General features: G+C 43.6%; 6 protein-coding genes across 8 annotated transcripts in view; 3 read left to right on the top strand and 3 right to left on the bottom strand.

The window, feature by feature from the left end:
* The window catches only part of LOC126375469 (rho GTPase-activating protein Graf), a 28,845-nt gene extending 24,326 nt beyond the window's left edge, over window positions 1–4,519 (bottom strand). Inside the window, exons 1-3 of the mRNA XM_050022412.1 lie at window positions 4,120–4,519; window positions 1,206–1,363; window positions 11–82 (exon numbers count right to left, since the gene is read on the bottom strand). Coding sequence (XP_049878369.1) covers window positions 11–82; window positions 1,206–1,363; window positions 4,120–4,279 — 390 coding nt within the window. The 5' untranslated portion in view covers window positions 4,280–4,519. The remainder of the gene's footprint in view (window positions 1–10; window positions 83–1,205; window positions 1,364–4,119) is intronic.
* Window positions 4,520–6,131: 1,612 nt separating this feature from the next.
* On the top strand, window positions 6,132–9,307 carry LOC126375574 (charged multivesicular body protein 2a). Its single transcript, XM_050022574.1, has 5 exons — window positions 6,132–6,422; window positions 7,245–7,431; window positions 7,624–7,836; window positions 8,159–8,354; window positions 8,635–9,307. The coding sequence occupies exons 2-5, from the start codon at window positions 7,261–7,263 to the stop codon at window positions 8,742–8,744; spliced, it is 690 nt and encodes a 229-aa protein (XP_049878531.1). The 5' UTR covers window positions 6,132–6,422; window positions 7,245–7,260; the 3' UTR covers window positions 8,745–9,307.
* A 44-nt stretch (window positions 9,308–9,351) lies between these two features.
* Window positions 9,352–12,674, bottom strand: LOC126375572 (lysoplasmalogenase). Its single transcript, XM_050022572.1, has 3 exons — window positions 12,444–12,674; window positions 10,939–11,132; window positions 9,352–10,603 (listed from the first exon to the last, which is right to left on the bottom strand). Exons 1-3 carry the CDS (start codon window positions 12,462–12,464, stop codon window positions 10,123–10,125), a joined length of 696 nt encoding a protein of 231 aa, XP_049878529.1. The 5' UTR covers window positions 12,465–12,674; the 3' UTR covers window positions 9,352–10,122.
* Window positions 12,675–13,019: 345 nt separating this feature from the next.
* LOC126375554 (zinc finger protein 330 homolog) lies at window positions 13,020–15,432 on the top strand. Its single transcript, XM_050022532.1, has 7 exons — window positions 13,020–13,296; window positions 13,370–13,520; window positions 13,845–13,956; window positions 14,037–14,156; window positions 14,379–14,543; window positions 14,897–14,983; window positions 15,187–15,432. Exons 1-7 carry the CDS (start codon window positions 13,157–13,159, stop codon window positions 15,351–15,353), a joined length of 942 nt encoding a protein of 313 aa, XP_049878489.1. The 5' UTR covers window positions 13,020–13,156; the 3' UTR covers window positions 15,354–15,432.
* Window positions 15,433–15,726: 294 nt separating this feature from the next.
* On the top strand, window positions 15,727–17,856 carry LOC126375528 (replication factor C subunit 2). The gene is made up of 4 exons (XM_050022503.1): window positions 15,727–16,175; window positions 16,725–16,946; window positions 17,075–17,311; window positions 17,409–17,856. The coding sequence occupies exons 1-4, from the start codon at window positions 15,795–15,797 to the stop codon at window positions 17,685–17,687; spliced, it is 1,119 nt and encodes a 372-aa protein (XP_049878460.1). The 5' UTR covers window positions 15,727–15,794; the 3' UTR covers window positions 17,688–17,856.
* Window positions 17,840–25,082, bottom strand: LOC126375563 (glucosamine-6-phosphate isomerase). 3 transcript variants are annotated; one of them, XM_050022550.1, is made up of 6 exons: window positions 24,876–25,082; window positions 22,942–23,197; window positions 19,853–20,035; window positions 19,389–19,573; window positions 18,820–18,993; window positions 17,840–18,114 (listed from the first exon to the last, which is right to left on the bottom strand). In XM_050022550.1, exons 2-6 carry the CDS (start codon window positions 23,165–23,167, stop codon window positions 18,046–18,048), a joined length of 837 nt encoding a protein of 278 aa, XP_049878507.1. In that variant the 5' UTR covers window positions 23,168–23,197; window positions 24,876–25,082; the 3' UTR covers window positions 17,840–18,045. The 3 variants fall into 3 exon arrangements, with proteins under 3 accessions (XP_049878507.1, XP_049878506.1, XP_049878508.1); XM_050022549.1 differs by having other exon boundaries at window positions 22,942–23,185; window positions 24,876–25,080; XM_050022551.1 differs by having other exon boundaries at window positions 17,840–17,996; window positions 22,942–23,185; window positions 24,876–25,079.
* Window positions 25,083–25,182: the final 100 nt, after the last annotated feature.

Here is a 25,182-nt window from a genome sequence, read left to right as displayed (position 1 = left end):
AGATGCGTACCTTGACGGCGCCGATATGCTCCTTGCGGAACTTCTCCAGCGGCTGGATTATCTGCTCGTGAGCGCGCCCCAGCTGCAACACACATACGTTACACATACACACACAGCTACAGCGGCGCCTGCCGCCTCCAGCCACACCGGTCTAAACATAAACAAGCCTGATTGAATAATCATTGTTTTCTCAATGTTTACGGCCGCATACGAAATTAAAGGTGCTGACCTTTACGTAGTATATGTATATATATGTATAGTAGTATCTCGAGCATGTTGTGTGTATGTGTGTGCCCCCTCTCTCAAGTTACACAACGTATAATTATGTCAACGCCCTCGTTAGCACGCCCGGCGAGGACCGGCCGCCGGGACGTGCGAAAGTAAAAGTGGTCACTCGCCTGCTATTAATCGGACACGAGAAAGTGTTCCGTACGGCGTTAGCGACGGAAAAACAACTATGGTACCAATCGACCTAGAAAAGAAAACTTAACTAACAAGTGTGTGATGGGCTGTTTGGGTCGCCCTCCGGCGCGGCTGCTGGGCCGGAGGCCGCGGCCGAGGCCCGAGGCAGCGCAGCGCCTGCAGCGCCCGCGCGGCCTTGCCTCGCGCGCAAGGTCAGCGGCGCAGATACGGCACGGCCGCGCGTCACGCGCCGACGATTGTTCTCGCTAACTATCGCACGTTAGTGCTACACTTTTTTTTATTTTAAAAATGTTTACATTTACCTACCTTATAAACATATAGTAAAAGACAATGTTGCGTCAGGTGACACAGGCTATCTAGGAAATACTTATTTAATTTAGCTTTTATAATGAATCGGGCTAGGAGAAGAGACAAAATTAATGCTATAGCATGAAGAGCATTACTACACGACGCCGGCGCCGCCTCCAGACACCTTGTGTGAACATATCACGTCAGATTTGGCTTGAGTTGGGAGAGCTGGGCTGAAGGCATGTCGCTAATATCTCGTTCAGTGTCTACATATAGTAAGTATGGTCACTATAGGTAGAGCAGGGGAGCTAAAAATGATTTTAGTGAATCATCATATTTTTTTCCTATCCGCGCCACAAATCGTCGTCGTGATTTCTTATTGAGACGACACGTAGAAAACTCTACAGAATATCATAAAATGGCGTCATATCAAAAGGCAGAACTACTTTTAAACGAAATCGCTGAATGTAGGTGTTTGTCGCCGCAGCACTCACCATGCGCTCGCGCTCCTCCTCGATGGTGCGGATGAGGTGCGCGAAGTGGTGCAGGCTGCGCCCGATGACGCGCTCGTCCTCCGTCTGCGACGCACCGATGCACGCGAATTCGAACTGCTCCATGCTCGTCGCCAGCGCCTTCTGCGCGTCGCCCAGACCTACACACAACGTGCATCCACTTTACACAACTGCATTCCTCTCGCATCAGATATTAGAAGTCGCTAATACGTTATCAATTTATATTATTGGTGACTTGTGACTCTGCCATCCCTTTAGGGATTGTTGGTGTGGCTTTTGTAAGTAGGTTACATAGACCCATCCTAATGCCCCGCGCAGCATGCACCCTGCAAACACTCGAACCTGATGTCACGGTGACGCGTGACCTCCCACGTCTCCAATAAAGGTGAGCTCGTCGCCGCTCCTACGCCACCTGCGCCGGCGCGACAAGCGCCGACGAGCAGCGTAGGTAGTGTACAGGAAGGACGCAGTGATCATAATCCATCTTCAAGTTGTAACTCGGTTGAGTTGGGAGATGGCCGACCTACATTATTTTGCAGTCCATCCATATGTTTACTCCAAGTATCGTTGGTTCAGCAGCAAAGATTACAAGTCTCGCATGCTAAGCCTTTAATATAGTTACCTACGTCAATGGCAAGTTATCGGTTGAATCAGCTTATTTTGGATGCAATAACTACGACTTTCTTATGAAAAATGTTACGCATGGCTCTTTATAGCACCTGAGCAATTAATTTGGAACTAATGTAATATACCTACAAAGAATGTCACAGTCCCCCAAACTTATGTCGACAAACTAATCACGAAATCAAATCGTACTATCACAATTTCTTTAAAGTGTCATTGAACTCCAAAAATGCATGAAAATATTTGTTCTTCACAAATTGGATTGTTATGTGAGGCTGTTTTCAAATGCAATTACGGGTAGTATCACGCGAGGAGCACGCGGCGGCGGCGCGGGCGTGCCGGCCTGGCCACCACATATCTTCACGCTACACGCCAACCGAGGTCGATTGTTGCTACATTTGTACGACATGCAACTCCTACTATAGCGTCCAATTCAATAATCAAGTGTCATCAAAGTGCACTTGTATTGCAAATATTATCAAAGAAAGATGAAGAAATATAACAAGTGGCAAAGTTGTCGCAATCAGCAAGCAATGAAGCCTGCGATTGCCAGCGTATCGCGCGCTATCACGCTATCTACGCGCGCCGCGATAGCGACGATTGTCCCGCGCCACATTAGATTACACTCCGCATTTTACAACCTATTATCATCAAAACTTGCTACAATTATAAGTAATACTTATCCTGAATGATAAGCATATTATTAGCATAGCACTCAGCCTGTATCCTCGAAGGGATAGCTAGAGGTGAATAGTAAGTGGTATTCACTTCTATCTACTCCTCTACTAAATATTATCATTATAAAGTTTTCACATGTAAACACAGCTATATGACTCCTGTTTCAAGTTTCTATACAAATGTTTAGGTTCATTCTTCCTTTTGCTTGATCACCATTCCGAAAGCAGGAAATGTTATTATAAAACTTATAAATAAACAATACCTCATTGAATAATAGGCTTTAATACCACTGCAAAACCTGCATTCCTTGCATTAAATAAGTAGAAGTAAAATAAAATATATGAATAAATAAATAAATAAATAAATATGATGAACACATAAACTACCTACTGGCTTGGACAGCTAAATGTGTTCAATAATTGCTCAAAACTGATAACATTAATAATGAGGAAACTCGAAATACATGTTAGTTAGTGTGCAATAGGTGGGACTGATAACACAGCCACAGGCGCTGCCCCACAGAGAGTCACATCTGTAGAGCACTGGCCGCATCGCTACGGATGAGTGGAGGTGACTCAGACTCTGATGTTGCCTCCAGCTTTACACACAATAATGTGACAGCTCACTGAACACTTATTATGTTAACTGACAATCACAACTACTTGCAAAAACATGCAGAGTGCTCAGCATGCAACATAATATCATCAGCGTAGGCGGAGCTGCGGTGACCACTGCATGCACGTGCTAATTAAGAAAGTCATTGACACAGATTTCAACAGCAGTGATGCAGATACAGAATGTGTAATACTGCCGCAGCTGGGGCAGTCACTGCAGCCACACACACATACACACACACTCACACATTTATTACTCAAACAAGAACTGGGTACAAACAGTTGTCAACAACTTGTACATTAATATCTAATTCCAATATCATAGATGAATACAAACAGTTGAAGGCCACTGCCGGCCACAGAGCAATCTTTGTTTGAATATTGAATTAATTATTGTCAGTTATCTTGTGAGAGCAGCTTGGCAGCCATTTATAGTCACAGCCTAGTCCAGCTGTGCTCAGCAATTTGCATTTGTATATTTATGTTAATGAATAGATAGGCCAATGTAAATGGTAAAGAAAGGGAACACATGTGTCAGCATAAGTGTACACTGAATATATTGGTGTACTAGGTGAGTATGGTTGTAAGGCAGCACTGTGCTGCAGCTGACAATGAGCAATTGGTTCCTTATCAGTACATAATGCCGTGCTGTAGTCACCCACTACAGTTATAACTACTACCAACACATTTTTGAGTATCTGTAACCTTGCAGCAACCCACACCCCAAATCTCATAATTTTGTCTAAATTAATCAGTAGCCATTAGTCATCACATTTACTTTTTTATTTAATTTTAAATAAATACTGAAGATCTCAAACTGAAGGCCTTCCTATTAGATTTTTCTTATAATATAAGGAAAACTACTGGTGTGAGTCATAATAAACAAAATAGTTGGACACAATAGTTGACAACAGTGGTATGCACACGATGCATACGACAGCGAGGGGGCGCGGGCGCGGGGCGGCGGGGGAGAGACTCACGTTTGGCGGCCTGCACCACATCCTTGACCTCCTTGATGAGCCGCTTTATCTGCTGGCTGGTGCGCTCGAGCTCCTTCTCGTGGCGCTGTAGGTTCTCGCGGAAGGCGGGACTGTCCGCTAGGCATTCAGTGAACTCGAGCGGCTGCAGGCCCACGCCCATCCTCGCAGCTGCAGCTCGACCCGTTCACACTACACGCACTTTCACCGCCCGCCCTGTCGGGGACACATCCTCGGCTGTAGCGTCCGATCCGCCTACTCCCGACCAGAACACACAATGATATGTATCACGATCACAGTCGATTCGAATCTTCTAATTACCATTAACTATTGATAAATATACGTAATAGAAAAATACAATAATTGACCGATATCGTTCACTTTGGTAGGTTTACTGCGCAAATGTCAAACTTGACAATTCAAAGTGACAATTTAATTCTTTTTTTTTTTCAAATTAACGATGTAACCATATAAAATTGCATTTTACAACTAAATCAAATGTCCTAATCCCATCCTAATAATTCAATAGAAATATCTTCTTGAAATCCGTTTCGCTCTCTCTCTCTCTTCTTAGCTCACTTAGCAAGAGGCAATAGGCTACTAGATTAAATTATTGTTTTATGCTGAGCCTACCTACCTACTATTTCATTCATTTTCCTACCAATTTACATTTAACAAAGAATATCACTAATTCCAATAAGATCTCAACCCTTAAAAAAAAACAGCATTCGACATAGGTCTGACATAGTGACAGTGACATCAACATCAACTGATATGCTCGCCGTGCAATCCGCGTGGAACGAATTTTGTCAATAGACGCCATATTGTTTAATGATGTATGACAATTGTGCTGGCCTGTGATTAGTTAGCGGTAACGGCCATTTATATCGGCCGGCCTATCAAAAGTGTGACTGAAACTGTGTCATCAAGTAAAGTGTATTTGTGCTTACTCTCTCCACTTTACCTCGTAATATAAAGACCAATTAATCTTTTCGCACGCTTTTTCTTTCACGGAAAATGTATTACGAGTCCTTTGCAAAAGTTCGCGACAAGACGCTATTTTGCATAATTTTCCATGCACCGAGAAAAGCTTCAATAAGTGGATGAAGTGTCTCGAAAACCAAGTTAATTTAAAAGGTACACCAAGCAGTGAACTTTCGAAACTCTTTGTGTGTAAATCGCATATGAAAGGGCAAAGTCGCAAAATACAAGAACCATTTTTTGCATCATGCAAAAAATAATGTTTATAAATAATTAATAAATAGTCTCTCACATTTTTAAACCTTATGAAACGAGTCCTAGTTTAAAAAAGAGATCATTAGGTTTTGTTTCCGGGTTCGGTAGTATTTTCTACAGATTTTGCGTTTATGTAGGACTTTGAAATAGGTACTTACTTGTTTCAAAGATTTTTTCCCTCTCTAACTTGCGATTGGTTTTCCAACCATAAGAGATCTTCTTCCCAAGAGCCATTCTAGTGATCTGTACCGGTGATTTAGTTCATCTCGCTTATTTTGGATGTGTGTCTTCCATGTTTGTTTGCGACCTAAGTGGAACCCAAGATACTTGACACATGTGTTATGGGGTAGTTCTTCATCTCCTAGCTTCACAGTTGGACAGTTTTCATTTCGCAAGGTGAAGGTTACTTGGTGGGATTTGGTTGCACTGGCCTTTATCCTCCATTTCTTCATCCAGGTATGTATCTTATCAAGATGTTTTTTAATTATGTTCGAGGCTGTGGCTGGGCTAGTGTTAGATGCCAGTATTGCCGTATCGTCAGCGAATGTTGCGGTCGCGCCGTCTTTCGAGTTTCAAAGAATTAAAATCTATAAAATAATACTGATCCCGGTAACAAGACCCTATCTTTTGAACATCCCGCTCCTGTACATAGGGCCGCCTGACGCGAAGTCCTTTGCCAGGTGAAATTCGATTATTAAAAAAAACACTGTCATGTATCATTAGAACCAAACCCTCATGTGCGTCTGATACCTACGTAGTATCTCTTTATTAGTCTGTGCTGATATGACATTACATTATTGACAGGACAGTGTGATTATTTAATGTCATTTTCTGCAATTCACAAAATTTCTTTTTGTGTAAACAAATCGTTGTTTAATTAATTTAGATCGTTGCCAGAGAGTAATATACTTAACATTTAATTCTAGACTCATTAAGGTTATATTAAAATAATTCCTGCCTCATCTACATAGTTTTGGTGTAGGTTTTATAGATGGTGATTCATCATTCCAAATAAATTGATTTTTTACTTACAAACCAGTCTTCAGCCCCACGAGTTCCTCTGTATCTGGGTAAATATCATTTTAATTTCCCACATAAGGCTGATGTAGCCATTATAACATGTATAAGGCCTGAAGGGAGAGCCAAATCATTAAGCCTTATCATGTTTTGTAGGGTGACCTCAACTATTGGTCTTATTTGTTTGCACAAATATGTATATAGTTAGTAGTTCTCTGCACTAATGGGAATTTCCAATTTATTCTCTAAAAAATATCCACTTCAGTGGGACTGAGTGTTATGCTTATGTCAATTTAATGGCTTAATAATTTAAGTATTACAACCCATACCTAGTTTTATACTAATATATTGTTTTCTAGTATGTATAGAGACAGTGGCTGCAAGTTGTCTTTGATTACTTGTGGCTCTGCCCACCCCATTAGAGATTACGGGTGTGTATTTATGTATGTATTGTATGGAAACAATTTGTATAGCTACTTGTATATTTTCTGAAAATATGGAAAAGAAATATATACTCACCTATAAGATTACTCATATAACTAAATAATTATAGTACACAGTTGAGCCAGGCAAGCAGTTCCAGCCAGATATAAAATACTTTATATAAATTATTGACCTTCATATAGCCACCTTAATTTAATATCTAATGTTTTCAATAACAATCTTGTGTTTATTAAATTATTTGACAGCCTACATCATCCCACTGCAGAGCAAAGTTGTCTCCCTTTCCAAGACCCATCTCTATCCTGAGTTATGTCCATATCTCCTATATTTTTCACCTTGGAAAATTTCTCTTACTTTTGGCCTCCAAGAGGGAGGGTGGTGGTACACTATTGTGTAAATATTTTTAATAAAATAATTAATTGTGTGTTTAGTTATAAGTAAGCGGGCATGATGGAGTGGTTGTTCGGGCACCGCATGACGCCGGACGAGATGCTGCGCAAAAACCAGCGCGCGCTCAACAAGGCCATGCGCGACCTTGACCGCGAGCGCATGAAGATGGAGCAGCAGGAGAAGAAGGTCATCCAGGACATCAAGAAGCTCGCCAAGGAGGGCCAGATGGTCAGGGACCATTCTTTTATTTAAAACACAAATTCTCGTGCTGAAACTTTCTGAATACCAGTAGGAAATGTGTTTATTCAACCATTTGCAGAGACTCGCTTGAGTCAATTGAAAATTGTCTTATGATCCCTGACCAAAAAGGTATTTACGTTAAGCAGTTGCTTTAACATGCAGTGGTTGATGTGATTGCAGGACGCAGTGAAGATAATGGCGAAAGACTTGGTGCGCACGCGGCGCTACGTGCGCAAGTTCATGCTAATGAAGGCCAACATCCAGGCCGTGTCGCTCAAGATCCAGACGCTCAAGTCGCAGAGCACCATGGCGCAGGCCATGCGCGGCGTCACGCGCGCCATGCAGACCATGAACCGACAGCTCAACATGCCGCAGATACAGAAGATACTACAAGTATGTGCACCCTCTCTACAATACAAAATATAAATAAATATAATGGTTTATGCTTCAGCTTCTGTAAAGTGTATTAGTATTTGAAAAGCAACATGATGTTAGGAAATTAATGGTTGTTTATGGTCCTTACATCTTGAGAGTCTACATTATAAATATTCAATGTTATGAAGTGAAATCTGATAAAAATGAAAATGAAATTAATGTTAGTGAAATATGATATAGAAACATATATTGTAGTGCTTCCATGCGCTAATAGTGTACTAGCTACCTGAAAAATACTCGTGTGATATGTATTATGATACGACGTCGGTGTACATTCCAGGAATTCGAGAAGCAGTCGGAAATAATGGACATGAAGGAGGAGATGATGAACGACTCGATCGACGAGGCGATGGAGGGCGACGACGACGAGGAGGAGAGCGACGCCGTGGTGTCGCAGATCCTGGACGAGCTGGGGCTGCAGCTCAACGACACGCTGTCCGGCCTGCCGCAGGCCACCGGCTCGCTCTCCGTGCCAGGTCAGTGCGCGCAGCCGCATAGCACAACCCACTGTCATCACAGCTGGACGTCTACATGACCAGAGTCTAAGTTAAATTATACAATGTCGAAGATGATCCAAAAACAATATTTAATTTGACTTGTAAATTTTAATTAGAAACTACATAATAATGAATTCGACGTTAGACAGACCATGCAAACGCCACTTTGATGTAAAATTCTCAGTTTACTACTTAGTTACTAGTTCGCCATTCGGCGTACTGCCCGTGTAGTATATGACCGTGTGTGTTGTGCCGCCAGCGGGGCGCCAGCCGGCGGCGGCGGCCGTGGCGGGCGGCTCGGGCGGCGGCGGCGCGCCCGACGCCGACGCCGAGCTGCAGGCGCGCCTCGACAACCTGCGCCGCGAGTAGCGCTCCGCCGCAGCTTCGGCGCAGCCTCGGCGCACACCGCGCTCCGCTTCTATGTCTCCGCTTCCTTCTTGGTTCCACTATAGCTACGATTTGCGTTCTAGCTCGGTGCGATTGTCGAGGCGACAGAGAGAGTATAGATATAAAATCTATCAGATGCTTGCTAAGAAACGTGAAACGCACAATGCTAGGACGCAAATCGTACAGTGAGGTGCAGAAACGCTCAAGTTCCAAGATGTTGTAAATCTAAACCATTGATGCGATGGTGAATCATGGTCGGCACAATAGTTTTGTATCAAATATAATTAATCCTTCTCGCATTGTTTGAAGTGTTGCCACAGCACGATACAAGGGCAGTTCATTATATTTTATGAAAATATTCCTTTTCTTTTAAAATTGACATGCTTTTCATATATTCCTGGTTTTAATGCTCTATAAAGATCTATGTAAATATGTAGTCGAGGGCGCAGGAGCGTGACGTTTGTACACAATTGTTAAGTTATTGTAATGATAATGATAGTTAAGTTTATCTACGTATATTTTAATAAATATTTTTATAATAAAACGGAACTGTTTTATCTCAATACTCACTATAAATAATAAAAATTAATACAACTGCGTAATCGCGTTTATTAAACACATAATATAAAATCTATCACATGATTTTACAATAGTATAACATTTAATAAAATATGGATTTACATAAAAACTAACATAGAATAGTAAAGTGGAGTCTTATAGGCCGCGCGGGCGCCGTGCGATATGTTCGTCTCTATAGAAACTATTTCAACCGTGATTTAGGAATCGACTATTATACCTACCTTTGAATAACTTTATTTCAATTGTGTAGAGATTCGAAAGCTAGATTCCATGTTTAATACTAAATAGTTCTGTAGTTGCTCGTTACAAATACTAGTGTAATACTAGTACTAGTGTAATATTAGCGTAACCCTAGTTCCCGCCGCGTGCCGGCAGTGTACTGCACACACGAGACACATACAACACGTACACGTTGGTGCTTCAGTCTTACTGGCGCCAGGGTCGCCGGATGCCGTCACACGTCACACACATTTGGCACAAGCCGTTACCAATACCTAGCAATGAGCCGGACCTCTCTCGCACATCTCCCTCACACCGACAACCCACACAGCAGGTCGTCGACCACATATCACAGACGGTTGCGCCATACTGAACGTTATCACCTACAACCTATTATAAAAATAAAATACATTTGTGCCCTCACCCATCACTTGAACACTACAAAAATACTACTATAACCATCGATTCAACACGATTAAAGCTTACATTCTAGTAAAGGAAGATTACAAATGGGTGTATTTCGCTTACATGTATAGAGTCGATTGCGACGGGAAGACGGCGGCTACTGCGCATGCGCGCGGGGTGGGGCGGGCGGGTGCGGCTGCAGCGCGCTGAGCGCGATGCCCAGCTGGCCCAGGTAGTAGGTGGACATGACGACGAGGCGGCGGTGCGGCAGCGGCCCGGCCCACAGGCTGTAGCCCAGCGCCGCGTCCGACACCAGGAACAGCGCGGCGCCCGCGGCCGCCGGCCCGCCGCGGGCCGCGCCGCGCCAGCACAGCGTGGCCAGCAGCAGCGCGTAGCCCGGCACCAGCCGCGCCAGCAGCCCGCCCGGCGCCACCACGCACAGGTAGGCGCCGCAGCCCCCGTAGCAGGCCGCGGCCGCGCGCGGCGCCGAGCCCTGCCAGCCGAAGGCGCTGAGGTAGGCCACGTGCGCGCCCGCGAACGCGCCCATGCCGGCCACGAAGTGCTGCGGCCACACCAGCAGCGCGTCGCCCAGCGCCGACAGCGCCAGCCCCGCGGCCACGCGCGCCCCGTACGCGCGCCTGCGGACCCAGCGGCACCGTGTCATCGACCACGTCTACCTACGTCGTCCCGACCTTATCGGTTCTTGGCACCTTCCGACTGAACCTTTGTCCGATGGTAGGTCGACGTCCGGTGAGCTTGATACTCTAATTTTACCGATAGTGTGACCTTCCTGCGGATTTGATATCTTTTGATAACCTTGACTATGATAAAATACGTAAATATCGTCATCGAAATAAGCGCGAAACTTTGTATTTTATATTTCCACCAGTGAAAACTATATATTGCGTGTTTCCTCGAGTTATAAGGCGAGTTACAGTCGTACGTAGGTAGGTATGTGTCATACGGCACTGACCTGTCGCTGCAGTGCGCGGGCGCGTCGAGCGCGTGCAGCGCCACCAGCACCATCAGACAGAGCACGGGCGCGCACTTGGCCGCCACCCCGGCCACGGACGGCGCCTCGCCCGCCTCGCCGCCCGCCACCACGAAATACACGCACACCGCCTTGAAGAACGCCACCAGCCGCCCGCCCACGCCCAGTCGCTTCATCTGCAACAATACGACAATTCCACAATGTTACCATCACATCTTCATTAATATGCCCCAATTCTCTTATAATAATACCCGTCCTACACACACATACTAACACCCCTCTTAGGAGACATCCCAAAAATGAGCGGGCATGCCTATCACGCCATTAACTGCATACCAAAACCGTTCTTATGGACGTGAAACCGATCGCATGTTTGGACAAAAAATTTAACTACCTAAATTGAATAAATAAATAACGATCGCATGTGCGTGCGAATGCGAGCTCGCGATCTGCGCCGTTGATACGGCCCGGCGGGCTATTTCAGAAATCAACGCATTTGTAAACAAATCAAGTGTTTTTACAGGACTTCGATAGGGTGGCGCGTAAAATTGCATACATAACATAAATATATGTCCTACTGCTGGGTAGAAGCCTCCCCTCAATGATCGGGAATGGAGCTCCACCTGAGAAACTCCACCACACTGCACCATTGCTAAAAAAATATTATTATTGTAGGTAAGTATATACCTACATATTTATTATTATATTTTTTATTATTAGCAAGTTGTAATTTTTTTATAAAAAAAAAATAAGTAGGTATGTCTGTGGTAGGTATGTATTTTTTTCCTAAAATTTCCAGTGCTCTAGTGGCAGTCTTTAGAAATGCTGTATATTTCTGGAATACCATTAATTTGTAAATTTGTATTTGTAGTAGAAAAAAAACAAAACAGGATAATAATAATAACCATGGTTTTTATATGTAGGTAGGTAAAATGTACAGTAGGTAAGGTACCTTACCTACTATTATCAATAAATTGATTGCATTAATTCTAGTGCAAGACAAATGAATAACAAACAACTGACCACAAAAGAGTGCATTGTTTTGCAACACACACATGAACATAGACAATGTATAGAGGAACAAAGGCCTCTGAACATTGATGTATAATATTCCTCTGAAGCATTGACATACACAATATAGTTACATACATCTACCACTAGTTTACGTGTTCAATTGGAGGCCCCTCTGTTGGTTGGTCCTTGTATAACCATGAAGGAAAGTAATAGGCAGGAAAATAACTTGCAAGCATTATAATAAAACATATCTTCTGTAGGATGTCTGGGTAGGCAGTATATATTTTTCTGTTCTTTAATTTTTTTTAAGATTATTTTCTTTACACTGAATTGCTCTAGTAATTCTTTTAATCTAAAAGAATTATTATTCTTCAATTTCAATAGAAAGAAACAGCTTTGTCATGACATGGTTAAAACGCTGATGCTCAATTAAATAAAAAGTAATTTTAGTGGAAATACAAAGTTTTACATACCAGATTTGTAGGAGATATCATATTTTCTTTATGAGTTTGAAATGGCCGAGTTCCGACTCTTAATAAAATAAACTGCGCACGATACGCGAGGATACAATAACACACTACGGCTGCGGCACCCCACGAAGTTCCTCTGTCCGCCGTCTGTCGCCTCGACTGCCGAGAATAAATAAAATTGTTATTGTTTTGATTTGCGATAACAGCAAGTGCGCAACGACTGTTATGATAATAAATTCAAAATGATCAACTTGCTACTAACCTTGTTGTACGACAGGAATATTTAAATTTGGGCGGTTAATATTCGTTCGGAAAATAATAAAACAGTATTGATTAAAAGAAGATAGTGCTCATATTGCCTATTTTCAAAGATAAAAAAGGATTCTATTATTTTTGCTTTATTAAGAAATGTATCCCACGCTAGTCGGTATAATACTTGCTCGTATTATTGTAATTTAAATTAAATGATTGTGTCCAGTCAGAGATATTTTCTGAACGTTATGTTTTTTTCGTTGTCAATCACACGGCGTGCTGCGTGCGTCATTGTCTGTCAATCGTTATCATCAATCACTTTTGACTTTTTCTTTCAGAGATCTGCTAGATTCTGTGGTTGGTTGGTTGAACGAACTTGACCTCGCACGCACAGGTGTTTCCTCATAGATATCAATTATCAGCTGATTCAGTTTCTTACTTACAGTGAATGATTGGTTAGTATAATGCCGAAGAAGAAAACTGGACAGCGCAAGAAGGCAGAGAAGCAAAAGCTTCGTCAAAAAGAGATTCGTAACGCAAAGGATAATGTGGATCTGGCGGCGCACCCCTGCAACGTGCCTATGGAATGCGATAAGTGCCAGAAGTAAGTGCTTATTAAAGTTGTTATAGTGTTAGATAAGTACAACAGTTGCCACGTAAAAATGTATGTGGTGCAGGAAGCAGAAGAACCGCGCGTTCTGCTACTTCTGCGCGGCGGTGCAGCGACTGCCGACGTGCGCACACTGTGGCAAGGTGAAGTGCATGCTCAAGTCTGGAGACTGTGTTGTGCGCCACCCCGGCGTCTACACCACCGGCCTCGGGATGGTGGTATGTGCTCACATCTTGTATAATGTTCTTGTTTTTATTAGACCCTTAAGACAAGATGATTTATTTAAAAATGATGATGATGATGAATTTAAAAATAAATAAATGGATATATTTTAGAAAATGGCAACAAACACAATTAGAATATGGTTTTTGAACACTGCTCAATTCAGAAAAATCTTTTTCTAAAAATGTATATGAGGTTAACTCAGGATTTCAGGTTTGGTTAGTATCTACTTTGAGACTGATTAAATTCATAATGAAGTAATATGAAGTGTTTGCTATTTATTACATTAGCCTGTTTTGAAAGAAATGTGAATGTTCCAGGGAGCAATATGTGACTTCTGTGAGGCATGGGTGTGTCACGGCCGCAAATGTCTGACCACACACGCTTGCTCCTGCCCGCTGATGGATGCTGTCTGCCTTGAGTGTGAGAGAGGTAACACTCACCTATGAATTAAAACAGCAACATTATAAATTTTTGTTCAATCTTGGTTTAAACTTTGGACATATGTGTAGGTGTGTGGGAGCATGGCGGGCGCGTGTTCCGATGCTGTTTCTGCCGCGGGTTCCTGTGCGAGGACGACCAGTTCGAGCACCAGGCCTCCTGCCAGGTGCTGGAGTCCGAGACCTACAAGTGTAAGTATATTGCGATGAGAGGAAATGAAAACTTACACATTTACCTCAGTATCAGCTTGCAGCGAAATTTCTGTCAAGTTTTAATAGTATCTTAATTAGGCATTTCTTTGTCTTCAGATTAATCCTGCAAAATGGAAGCAATTTTTAAAACACATACTTATCATACACACACAAACACAACTCAGTAATAAGAATAATTGAATCATCAATGTATATTTGCAGGTCAATCATGCAACCGCCTGGGGCAGTACTCGTGCCTGCGGTGCAAGACGTGCTTCTGCGACGAGCACGTGCGGCGGCGCGGGGTGCGCCTGGAGCGGCGCGCCATGCCGCCCTGCCCCAAGTGCGGCTACCCCACGCAGCTCACCTCCGATCTCAGCATGTCCAGTCAGTATTCAGCTGCTGACATATACAATATGTACATTCTATCCTAATTATATCTATATAACACTATCTTTGCAATTTTGCAAACTTGCATTGCATTACAAATATATACATATAAGGTCACGCCTTTTTTCCATAATATATTACAAAAGGTAACCTAATAATCTATAAACTAATCCAAAATTAATCATTTAACATGTATTCATCTAACTGTCCTGTGATTGGCTATGCAATAAATTGAAAGGAGTTGTCATTTTCAAGTAAAAAAATCGAAGGGATTGTGATAAGTTAGGTATTTTTAGGAAAAACATATTTTGTATGGTACAATCAGTCAATAAGTGCTTGGTATGTGACAGCTCGTACGCACCGCTACGGGCGGCAGGGCACCGCCATGGACGACGACGAGGACTACGGCCACGACGCCGGCGATTACGGAGACGCAGGTATACACTTCCTACATTTGTAAAATTTAATCATCAGACTCAAGATGATCCTGCGCGTGACCACATGTCTTCTGTAGATCCACTTTGCACTTTGTTAGATATCCTCACAGACTGCTGATATTTTTGGTCACTACTATACAACATCTTGTGAACCTATTCAACATAATGTGTTTGTCAAAAATAAATGTTTTGATGTTTTTCAGGCGACTACGGCGCGGGCGGCGCGTACTCATACTCTGAGTCAGACTCTGAGGACGAGGATGATGACGACGACGATGATGACTCGGAGGAGGAGGACTCGGAATCTGAAGACAAGTCCGCCGCAGCCGCCGGGCCCGCCTCCGGTGCCGGTGCCAACGCGACCAAATGAAAGAACCTCAATTATTATTTTTCATCGTATCTTTTTACATCATTGGAAGTATTTATAAAACACATATAGAAAACAAAAACCATTGTTTCTCTTTATTGAAGTTGTTATCCCACTTTTTATCCAGTGTTTGTTTATCCATGCTCTTTTATTTGGGTAGCTTATGATATCATAGAAATGCCAAAGCAAAGTAGATTATTAGTTGGGTAAAAAGTTCAAAAGTAGAAAATATCGAAAAGAAAAATGTTACACACGGCTGTATATGCAAACGTTTTAGTCTATAATTAAAAAAAAATGTCAATCAGCTGTCAATGTCAGTCACCACTTGTCAATCTTAAATAAAAAAAATAAAAAATATGATTGACAAAACGTGAGGGTTTTGGCGGCTGAACGCGAAACACAAATGTTTGATTAAATACTAGGAATTATTTTAAAATTAACGCTATGAGTGATAAAGATATCACTATTATGGAGGTGGATGAGGCAGAGCCCGTTGTCAAGCCGGTGAAATCGAGTTCTGCGGCGGGCACGAGCAGCAAGGTGGGCCACCTGCCGTGGATCGAGAAGTACCGGCCGCAGACGTTCGCCGACATAGTGGGCAACGAAGACACTGTGTCGCGGCTGGCGGTGTTCGCGCGCACGGGCAACGCGCCCAACATCATAATCGCGGGCCCGCCCGGCGTAGGCAAGACCACCACGATCCTGTGCCTGGCGCGCGCGCTGCTAGGGCCCGCCATGAAGGACGCCGTGCTCGAGCTCAACGCCTCCAATGATCGCGGCATTGATGTCGTGCGCAACAAGATCAAGATGTTCGCACAACAGAAGGTATGATCCTGTATTATGTGTTCTTAAAGTGAATGTAAGTCCGAAAACATTGTAAGCTTCTATGTATTATAATATGCCTGGACATCAGAAACAAAAATATTTTTTTAAATAGTAATTTTGTTTTGTTGTTATGAAAAATGTGTATTTTGTTTATAAAAATAATTTATTTTCTTGGCTAAAATCCTTCCAGACCCTTTCTTTGGAGACCATTCATCTACTATAGTCTGGTGTCAGGGTTATTATTGAGCTGCCAAAGGCCCCTGACATGGCCTGAGGATATGGATTAGGTTATAAACTTACAACTTATAATCTACCTTCATAGAATTTAATTGGGTAATTTAACTACTTGAGCCACAGCGTGCTACAAGAATTGTCAGCCCTAGCCCATATTTTTTCTCACACTATAGATGGATTTTGACTTAAAGGGGAATTAATCCATCTAGTTTAAATGTGTCTCTTTCCCAGTGCTGGAAAAGTTTTCTATGCTTTAACTATTTGTCTGTCCTTTGTGCTACTGTTAAATATTTGTAACATGAGACATGTGTGCAGGTGACGCTGCCGCCGGCGCGACACAAGATAGTGATCCTAGACGAGGCGGACAGCATGACGGAGGGCGCGCAGCAGGCGCTGCGCCGCACCATGGAGCTGTACTCTGCTACGACTAGGTTCGCGCTCGCCGCCAACAATAGCGAGAAGATCATTGAACCCATCCAGTCCCGCTGCGCGCTGCTGCGCTACTCGCGCCTCACAGACGCACAGATACTGGCCAAGGTATGCACTTGTTGTTGTTGTCTCTGTTTGTGAGGAACAAATAAAAAATCAAGAAATATAGACAATAGAAAAAATACTTGTTTATGTTTTTATGGGTCAGGAATGTAATGTGTTTGTATTTATTGCAGGTGGTGGAAGTGTGCGAGAAGGAGGGCTTGTCGTACACGGAGGAGGGCGTGAGCGCGGTGGTGTTCACGGCGCAGGGCGACCTGCGCGCGGCACTCAACAACCTGCAAGCGGTAGCGGCCAGCGGCGGCCACGTGGCGCCCGACAACGTGTTCCGCGTCTGCGACGAGCCGCACCCGCTGCTCGTGCGGACCATGCTCGACGCCTGCCTGCGCCAGGACATACACGCCGCATACAAGGTACGAGCTCATAGTCATGCACACCACACATGACGCTCACTTCTTTGATAATAATTGTCATGTGAAATGTCCTGACTGAATGCTAATTGTCGTGCAGGTGATGGCGAAACTAATAAAGCTGGGGTACGCCGCGGAGGACATAGTGGCTAATATGTTCCGAGTAAGCAAGACACTGGACGCTGATGAGACGTCGCGGCTGGCGCTGGTCCGCCAGCTGGGCCGCAGCCACATGCGGCTGGCGGACGGGCTGGCGGGGCCGCTGCAGCTGGCGGGGCTGCTGGCGCGCATGTGCCGCGCCGCCCCCGGGGGGGGGGGCCGACTGGTGACGTCACGCCGCAGCCATGCGCAGGTGGCGGGGCCGCTGCCATCAGAGTGACGTGATGTGTGCTAGTGCTTCTGACTTATGTGAAGTTTTGATTGATGTGCCTATATTTTGGGAGAATAATGTGTTATATGTGATGTTGCAGTTAGATTTAATGTAACAAGTGTTCAGCTATATAATGTTAGGGTTGTAAATAAAACGAAAAATCTTTTTTAAATATAAATTTCATTTATTTCAGTATATAAACATTTTGTAACAATATAAAGTAGATCATTTGTATAGCTAGTTCTTTTGTAAAGGCATCACTGGCAGGAATGTTCACCGGGTGCCGGCTATCAGCTTGTTGTGTTCCCCCATGAGGCTCTGCAAGCAGACAGCGGTCAGTGCCCCCGTCCCCGCGGGCGGGGCGGGGCTAGTGCAGCACGTGCTGGCGCGGCACCGGCAGCTCCGCGATGAGCTTCTGATGCTCCTCGCTCAGCGCCTGCCACACACACGCACATACACTCAGGCAATCAATACTTATATCTTACTTTTAATGTGCATTAAAACATAATCTACCCTTGGAATTCCCCAAGCAATAAGGCATTATGAGTCTGAATCTTTGTGTAAGTTATAGCACTTTACTATACTAAAATTCTTTACATGCAAATGTGGTATTTACACATTGTATGTTATGTTTGTAAGAGTATACAGTATTGAAGTACCTGAGTGTAGCCCATGCATTCTCTCGCGCTCGACATGCAAACTTGGTATCCAATGCGTACATTCTGATTCAGATCTACAGAAGGAAAGAAGGGAAAACCACTCCCATATTAAGTAGGGACCTGACAACTGAGGGTAGGTGCAGGTAATATAAAACTGGTTCGATCCTGGCGTTAGAGCGTCCATGACTACCAATTTAAAATGTATTCCATTTACGGCGAGAGTTGTCATTCTTTAAGTCGAGAATAATATATTTTGGTATTTTTATCCTTTATGGCCCTGTTACCGCGAGTTGTGACTGTATAAAATAGCATGCAAAATTATTACCAAAGTCAAAAATACTTTCATTCTCATCGACTTCTACATACTTGCACAGTTAATGCAGCATTCAAGCATCCTTCACTTTCTACTATTTAACCAGTCAGTCCGACTTCTATCCCCTGTTCGTAACATTAGTCGATAAGCTGAGTTGTCGGCAACTGACCTTGAAGTACTTGACGGTCTTAACGCGCAGCTCGAGCGTGGCGGCCTCGTCGCACACGAACAGCGCCTGCGCGTGCTGCTGGAACGCCGACACCGTCCACATGTGGTTCACCCCCTCCTCCACCGCCTTGGCCAGCGCCAGCGCTTTGTGCACGCCCGTTATCAGGATCATCACCTAATACACGCACGCATATTATACAGACTAATCTCTCTCTGTCTCCTAGGCGTTTAAAATGTAGTCCTATGTGATCATGGGGTCTGCCTGCTTCCTTTTCCTCTTCCATTTCACAGGCGACCTTAGGATAAGATCTCTAGCTGCTTGCACTTCTTTTTGAGAGTAAATAAATAATACGAACACCTCCATTTTTATCCAAATGGCGTTTGTGGCGAACCTATGAGTATCCTGCGCAAATACACATGGGAGAGATAAACCTTAGTACAGAAATGGGTCGAAGATATCCAGCAACAGATGCGTGTATGCGTGCACTGGATGGAAATGGCAAGGGACAATCAGATATGCGTGGAAACTTGAAGAGGCAGCTGTTGATGGCATGAGTAATGTTGGAGTACCTCCTTAGCGTCCATGACGGTGCCGACGCCGACGGTGAGCGCCTGCCGCGGAACCTTGCTGATGTCGTTGCCGAAGAAGCGCTTGTTGGCCTCCAGGGTGTCGTAGGCGAGCGTCTTGACGCGCGTGCGCGACACCAGCGACGAGCCCGGCTCGTTGAACGCGATATGCCCGTCCGGACCGATGCCTGCAACCACGCACGGAACAAACGATTATTTATTTATTTTCGTCCATAGTATTATTTTAAATAAGGACATAAAACAAACCCGTTCAGAAAATTTTAATTTGTGATATTTACTGATGATTATAAAAGCTTCGTGCACAAGTAAGTAGTAGTAACTATAAGTATTTAGTGTTTTAGTATGCAGCCCTGCAGTTGTGTGCGTAAGATAACGTCAATGTGTAATATCTGTGTAAAACGAAGCCTTTATATGAAGTGTCCGGGGTGTGGCAGCAGGTAGCTAACCTCCGATGAAGAGGTGCACGCCGCCCGCCTTCTGTATGAGGTCCTCGTAGCGGCGGCACTCGGCCACCAGGTCGGCCGCGTTCCCGTCCAGCACGTGCGCGTTGCTCGGCTCGATGTCGATGTGCTTGAAGAACTCGTTCCACATGTAGTAGTGGTACGACTCCGGGTGGTCGCGCGGCAGACCTGCCACAGGCAGACAGTCCATTATGTATTCTATGTCGCACTGCTACTTCGGTTTAGCAAATTCTTGTCCAGAATAAGATTGGTCAGCGTAAAACCTGCTTGTCTTTAAATACTTAGTAATAAAAGTGTGAATTTAGAAATCTTATTGATCGCCTAGGGAGCACACACCCATCACAAACGATGCTCAAACATCTCAACGTCTCTAAACTCTGTATGATTTTCCCCGAATGTAATTATAAAATACAGGGTGTTAGGGACATCGTAACGAAAAAAAAAATGGAACGCCTATTTTATTGTACTAAAAATGATGGTGGGTGTTTTTCTTGTCGCAAATGTTTAATTAAGATTTTCAATTTTTACTGTGCCGCAATGTAAGTCGAACAACGCGCCACACAGACGCTAAACTTACGCGCGGCTACGTTACGCGTGCGTGATACGATGTTGATATCTAGGTAGGAGTTTTCATTCTCTTGTATTTAGATGCTTAGTGGTTCAACGTTTAAAAATGTTGTTTGTTGAAGTAAAACACCTACTGCCACGATTTTTCACGCACGGTACCTACCTACCAGTTATTAAAACGTTCCTAACTTATTAACAATAAAAACCCTACTCTTGCCTTACCTTAATTGTTATTCCTTCGGATGAAGTACCTAGGTAGGTACCCTAGAACATGTCACGTCACGTAGGTATGCAACATCGCGTTTCCTCCGCGGTAGGTAGGTATCACACGCACTCACAAACACAACACCTTGCTCTTTAATAAACATCAACAATCTTCCATACTTTTGCGCAGTAAATGGTCTATGATCTATCATCATAGTCGACACTACTCATTTACAGAATGAAACAAACACTCACAAACACGAAAAAAATATCCTCGAAAAACATCACGCGATTCGGGTCAAGCTTAGTATTCGACTGAGCGGAAGCGCGCGGCGGCGTTAGCGCAAAGCATCAAAGGCGCGCCGACGACGCGCCGGCCGCGGCCGAGTCGAGCCGACGACTAGACAGAGAGAGAGAAGTATGTTTATGGTGCAAGTGACAGAGAAAGAAATAGTATCTGTTCGTATGCCTACTTTATTGGCGAGCGTTGCCCTTGACCCGTGCGCCGGCTATTCACCTGCGCATAGCTGAAGTTGTAGATACGTTATTATTATTATTGATGACATTGATAAAATTTAATAATTAGTAATTTTTATTTGTTTATTTTAAATGTGCGTTCTATGCAGCTTAAAACACAATATGGGACTGAAAAAAATCTAATTTTTTTATGGATTTTGCGACAGGAAACTTCACTTGATACCTATCAACTCAAAGAAATACCTAGTATCTGTTCGTAATGTCTACTTTATTGGCGCGCGTTGCCCTTGATCCGTGAGGCTATTCACGACCGAGTATCCATCAAGACAGATCAAACAAGCCCTAACTCGGAGGTCTTGCGTCCCAGGATCCTTTAATTATGTCTTAGAACCTTCTTGGCCTATGTGGTCCAGTGGTTGAGCGATGGGATGCGGAGGGTCCGGGTTCGTTTTCCGGTGGGGACATATCACAAAAATCTGTTTATAAGGCCTTTGGTTGGGACGTTACAGGCTGATCACCTGATTGTCCGAAAGTAAAATGATCCGTGCTTCGGAAGGTACGTTAAGTCGTTGCTCCCGTCTACTAGGTACTTATGTAAGCACGTAGCCGTTACATGAATATTGTACACAGAACAGGATAGGTTTAATTAGTTCTTTACTGATGATTTAACAATGAGATTTAAAACCATGAATAACTTAGTACTTAGTACCTCGGTACCAACATGTAACAAGAAAAATAAGATCACTCCTCTCGGACAATTTTTTTCTTTGAACATGCCGACATTGCCTACGCGGCGGAGTTGCCGAACTATCAATAGGTAGATTATCAATTGTTGAACTTGGAAATTGTCTAAACTATCGAAAGTAGTGATAGTACATTTAGATCGATACTAGCGATAGTACCGATAGGTCTTGCTTTGTAATAATAATGGGTATTGATCTAAAAGATCTATCGATAGGTACCTACTATTGGTTTTTTTTAACTAGGTATCGATAGAATATCGATAGGCAACACTCTGGCGGAGTGTCCGCCCAATTCTAGACGCGATCTCGCTCGATTTTTGTGTAGCGAGGTTTTGCGTAGGTACTTACATACTAAGTTGGTGGATGGTTGACATAGTAGGTAACTAATTACCTAATCTGTGGTGGTTGTGTTAGTTGGTTGTTAGTTATTCTAATGACAACAAAGAATACAATTATTTACTGTTTCAACTGTTTTAGGTAGATAATGGCCCCGATTCCTATGAGTAAATGAATGAATAACCCGGTCGAATCAAAAAGGTATCTCGCTGGTATGCAAACCGTTTGACGTGTGCTGTCAACTTAATTCTGTCGGTTGTTTTAGATTTCTGCTTAAAATTGACGTGTATTCCATAAATTTTATGCCTGTTGATTATCCGTCCATTTAAGAATAAGAATAAAATAAATTTATAAATTTACGATAGACAGAGAAAGAAATAGGATCGGTTCGTAGTGCCTACTTTGTAGGCTGCGCCGCCCGCGCCGCCGCGCCGCCGCCGGCGTGCGGCGCGGGGCGCGCGGAGCGGGGCGCGCGGCTCGGTGCGTGTGGCCGTTGACCCGTTCGAGCAGCTGTTGTCTCCATTACATCGAAAATTTTCGATAATTTGTCATTATTGTTTTTTTTATTGAAATTTGGGTTCTATGCAGCTAAAAACACAATATGGAATTGAAAATAATTAAAAACAAAACTCAAAATTTCATGAATTTTGCGACGGAAAATTCCACTAGATATTAACTCAGAATCATGGTCTGAATCATCCCTCTCAGTATTCGTTACGATGTCACTAACACCCTGTGAATACTGACCAACATACTCGTCCATGTTGAACGTAGTAACGTATTTGAAGGAGAGCCGCCCCTCCTGGTGGAACTGGATCAGCTTGCGGTACATGGGCAGCGGCGTGCCGCCCGTGGGCAGGCCGAGCACGAAGTGCCGCCCCGGGCCGGGCGCGAACTCCGTGATGCGCTGCAGCACGAACCGCGCCGCCCACTCCGCCACCACCTCCGCGTCTTCCAAGATGATCAGGCGCATGCTGCCGGGGACTAGCCACTGGAACAATCACTAAATAGATATCATCAAAAGCCACGCACGGTCGTGTTGATGGAACATTTTCCATCTATCTCTATCCAATGTCGAATATGGCAATAACCGTTCCGCAACTGAGCATTTCATCTTCGCTATTGCTACAGAGGACTATTAAATTGGAGATTTACTCATGAATGATGTGTCCCAGCTGATTCAGCTGGCGACTGCTTCAACTGCGACGTCAGGTACTAAGTACTAGACTATTGCTTTTATCAAAATTGTTGCCGGGTTGTGTGTACCATTCTTTGTGGTCAAATAAAGTTTATTGTGGGCGGTGCGGTGCACTGATAAGGTACTGTGATGATGTAAGCTCTTTGGGACACATCATTACATCATGGTGGCTGGCGCGTTATTTTAATTTTGAAAGAGATGTCACTTGACAGTGTCGATGGCGTCGTGCGTCGGGCACAATGGTGCTTTCTATCTAGCTTGGCCATTTGTATATGTGTACTTAATAGAATATAAAGTTGAACAATAAAAATGTTAAAGCGACTGTACATCTTTGATTCATAACGCAATCATCTGTATGACAGCAGTACCTACTAATTTACTTGTAATCAATCTTGGTACGAAAATTGTTCTTTTACTATTCTAAGCTGGTTACTCCAATGCGTGGGATGGGTTTGAGCTTACGTGTACATGAGCGGGAGAAGTTAACTACAACTTCCTTCATCTCTCTGCAACCCTATATTTAATTAGGTACGATTACGCCACCCTCCGTCAGTCATCGGAATAAATCATCACTATAATGACGGAAGATAAACAAGAGTCGTCGACCGAAACACAAAACAAGTGGTCGATACGATACCGGCAAGACTCCGGCTATCTGCCATGTTGAGTACACAAGTCGTACCGCGTATAATATACCTAACTCGCCGCTATCAGTTTAACTTGTTGCATTCTGTGTGTGTCTGCGTGCGGTTACAGCTTGGCCACTCAAACGATCATTAACTTGTCATTCATTTATTTTGATGTCATGTTTTTTTGAAATGTATTGTTATCTGTGTTATAGTAGTTTATCCAGGCCTACACGTAGGTATGTGTAGTAATGGTGTGGGCTAGTACAGGCTGATGGATGATATTTATATTTAAAAGGTACAGACAACAGGTCTCAATCACTAACATTTGTACTATATGCACCATTCCATTGAATGGCTAGGGATATGAATAATGTCAAGAAAAGCAGAAGTCTAAAGAGTGACAGTATGTCTACCCTGGCCGTGACCCAGGGTTAGCCAATCGTATAGAAATACATGGAATTCATCGATCAATGCCATTACTGACTAGCAGCTCTGCCCGGCCCAATCAGAACTACGGGCGTGAGTTAATGTATGATGTCGGTTTTTATAAAAACGTTAATTATTATTGTCCTTTGTGTAAAACGGAATATTATTATATATCCAAGCTACAGTCCGGTCTTGACCGCATTCGTCACCGCGACCGCTGCAGAATAAATAAAAACCGGTTGCGAAAAATTCGGCAGTCGGTCGTCGTCGCCTGCGAAATATTGTTGTAGAAAAAAAGTATGTATATCGATATACATAGATCTGAGAATGCCGTATTTCTAATAGGTTAGAAACAGTGTTTGTTTGCAATTTTCAATACACAAATAAATATATTAGGGGTCATTAACCTGTAATCGGAGGTCACTCACCTTGCTATCAGCTGTAGAACGTAACTGTATCGATTCCGAATGATGATAGTTTGCTTGCAAGTGAATGTATCGAGTAAGTAATGAAACAAACCACGGCCGCCGCGCCCGGGTCCGCTGCGGCGTGTGATTGGTACGCTGACACAAATAATGATAAAACAACAACGATTACGAAAGCTGTGACGAGCGCGCGGTGCGCGGCGAGCGGCTCAGGGTGGCCGTCCTCGCTCAGTGTTGCCGCGCTACTATTTACTTATAATTTAGTAGCATTCCTCTGGTGACAGAATAATATTATAAAGTGGTTTTAGAA

This window comes from Pectinophora gossypiella, chromosome 19, assembly GCF_024362695.1.
Source record: "Pectinophora gossypiella chromosome 19, ilPecGoss1.1, whole genome shotgun sequence".
Classification (NCBI taxonomy): Eukaryota; Metazoa; Arthropoda; class Insecta; order Lepidoptera; family Gelechiidae; genus Pectinophora; species Pectinophora gossypiella.
The sequence above is the reverse complement of the archived record's forward strand: the minus strand, read 5'-3'. Positions and strand labels throughout refer to the sequence as shown.

What these genes read in the sequence shown, in the direction of transcription:
- LOC126375574 (XM_050022574.1), top strand. Translation starts at nt 7,261, where the DNA reads ATGATGGAGTGGTTGTTCGGGCACCGCATGACGCCGGACGAGATGCTG. An exon ending in TCGCCAAGGAGGGCCAGATG is followed by an intron (nt 7,432 to 7,623) that starts GTCAGGGACCAT and finishes ATGTGATTGCAG; the next exon opens with GACGCAGTGAAGATAATGGC. An exon ending in AGATACAGAAGATACTACAA is followed by an intron (nt 7,837 to 8,158) that starts GTATGTGCACCC and finishes TGTACATTCCAG; the next exon opens with GAATTCGAGAAGCAGTCGGA.
- LOC126375572 (XM_050022572.1), bottom strand. Translation starts at nt 12,464, where the DNA reads ATGATATCTCCTACAAATCTG. An exon ending in TGATATCTCCTACAAATCTG is followed by an intron (nt 11,133 to 12,443) that starts GTATGTAAAACT and finishes GTATTGTTGCAG; the next exon opens with ATGAAGCGACTGGGCGTGGG. An exon ending in CCCGCGCACTGCAGCGACAG is followed by an intron (nt 10,604 to 10,938) that starts GTCAGTGCCGTA and finishes CTGGGTCCGCAG; the next exon opens with GCGCGCGTACGGGGCGCGCG.
- LOC126375554 (XM_050022532.1), top strand. Translation starts at nt 13,157, where the DNA reads ATGCCGAAGAAGAAAACTGGACAGCGCAAGAAGGCAGAGAAGCAAAAG. An exon ending in CCACCGGCCTCGGGATGGTG is followed by an intron (nt 13,521 to 13,844) that starts GTATGTGCTCAC and finishes TGAATGTTCCAG; the next exon opens with GGAGCAATATGTGACTTCTG. An exon ending in CTCCGATCTCAGCATGTCCA is followed by an intron (nt 14,544 to 14,896) that starts GTCAGTATTCAG and finishes GGTATGTGACAG; the next exon opens with CTCGTACGCACCGCTACGGG.
- LOC126375528 (XM_050022503.1), top strand. Translation starts at nt 15,795, where the DNA reads ATGAGTGATAAAGATATCACTATTATGGAGGTGGATGAGGCAGAGCCC. An exon ending in AGATGTTCGCACAACAGAAG is followed by an intron (nt 16,176 to 16,724) that starts GTATGATCCTGT and finishes ACATGTGTGCAG; the next exon opens with GTGACGCTGCCGCCGGCGCG. An exon ending in ACATACACGCCGCATACAAG is followed by an intron (nt 17,312 to 17,408) that starts GTACGAGCTCAT and finishes ATTGTCGTGCAG; the next exon opens with GTGATGGCGAAACTAATAAA.
- LOC126375563 (XM_050022550.1), bottom strand. Translation starts at nt 23,167, where the DNA reads ATGCGCCTGATCATCTTGGAAGACGCGGAGGTGGTGGCGGAGTGGGCG. An exon ending in CCGTCATGGACGCTAAGGAG is followed by an intron (nt 18,994 to 19,388) that starts GTACTCCAACAT and finishes TGCGTGTATTAG; the next exon opens with GTGATGATCCTGATAACGGG. An exon ending in AGACCGTCAAGTACTTCAAG is followed by an intron (nt 18,115 to 18,819) that starts GTCAGTTGCCGA and finishes TGTGTGTGGCAG; the next exon opens with GCGCTGAGCGAGGAGCATCA.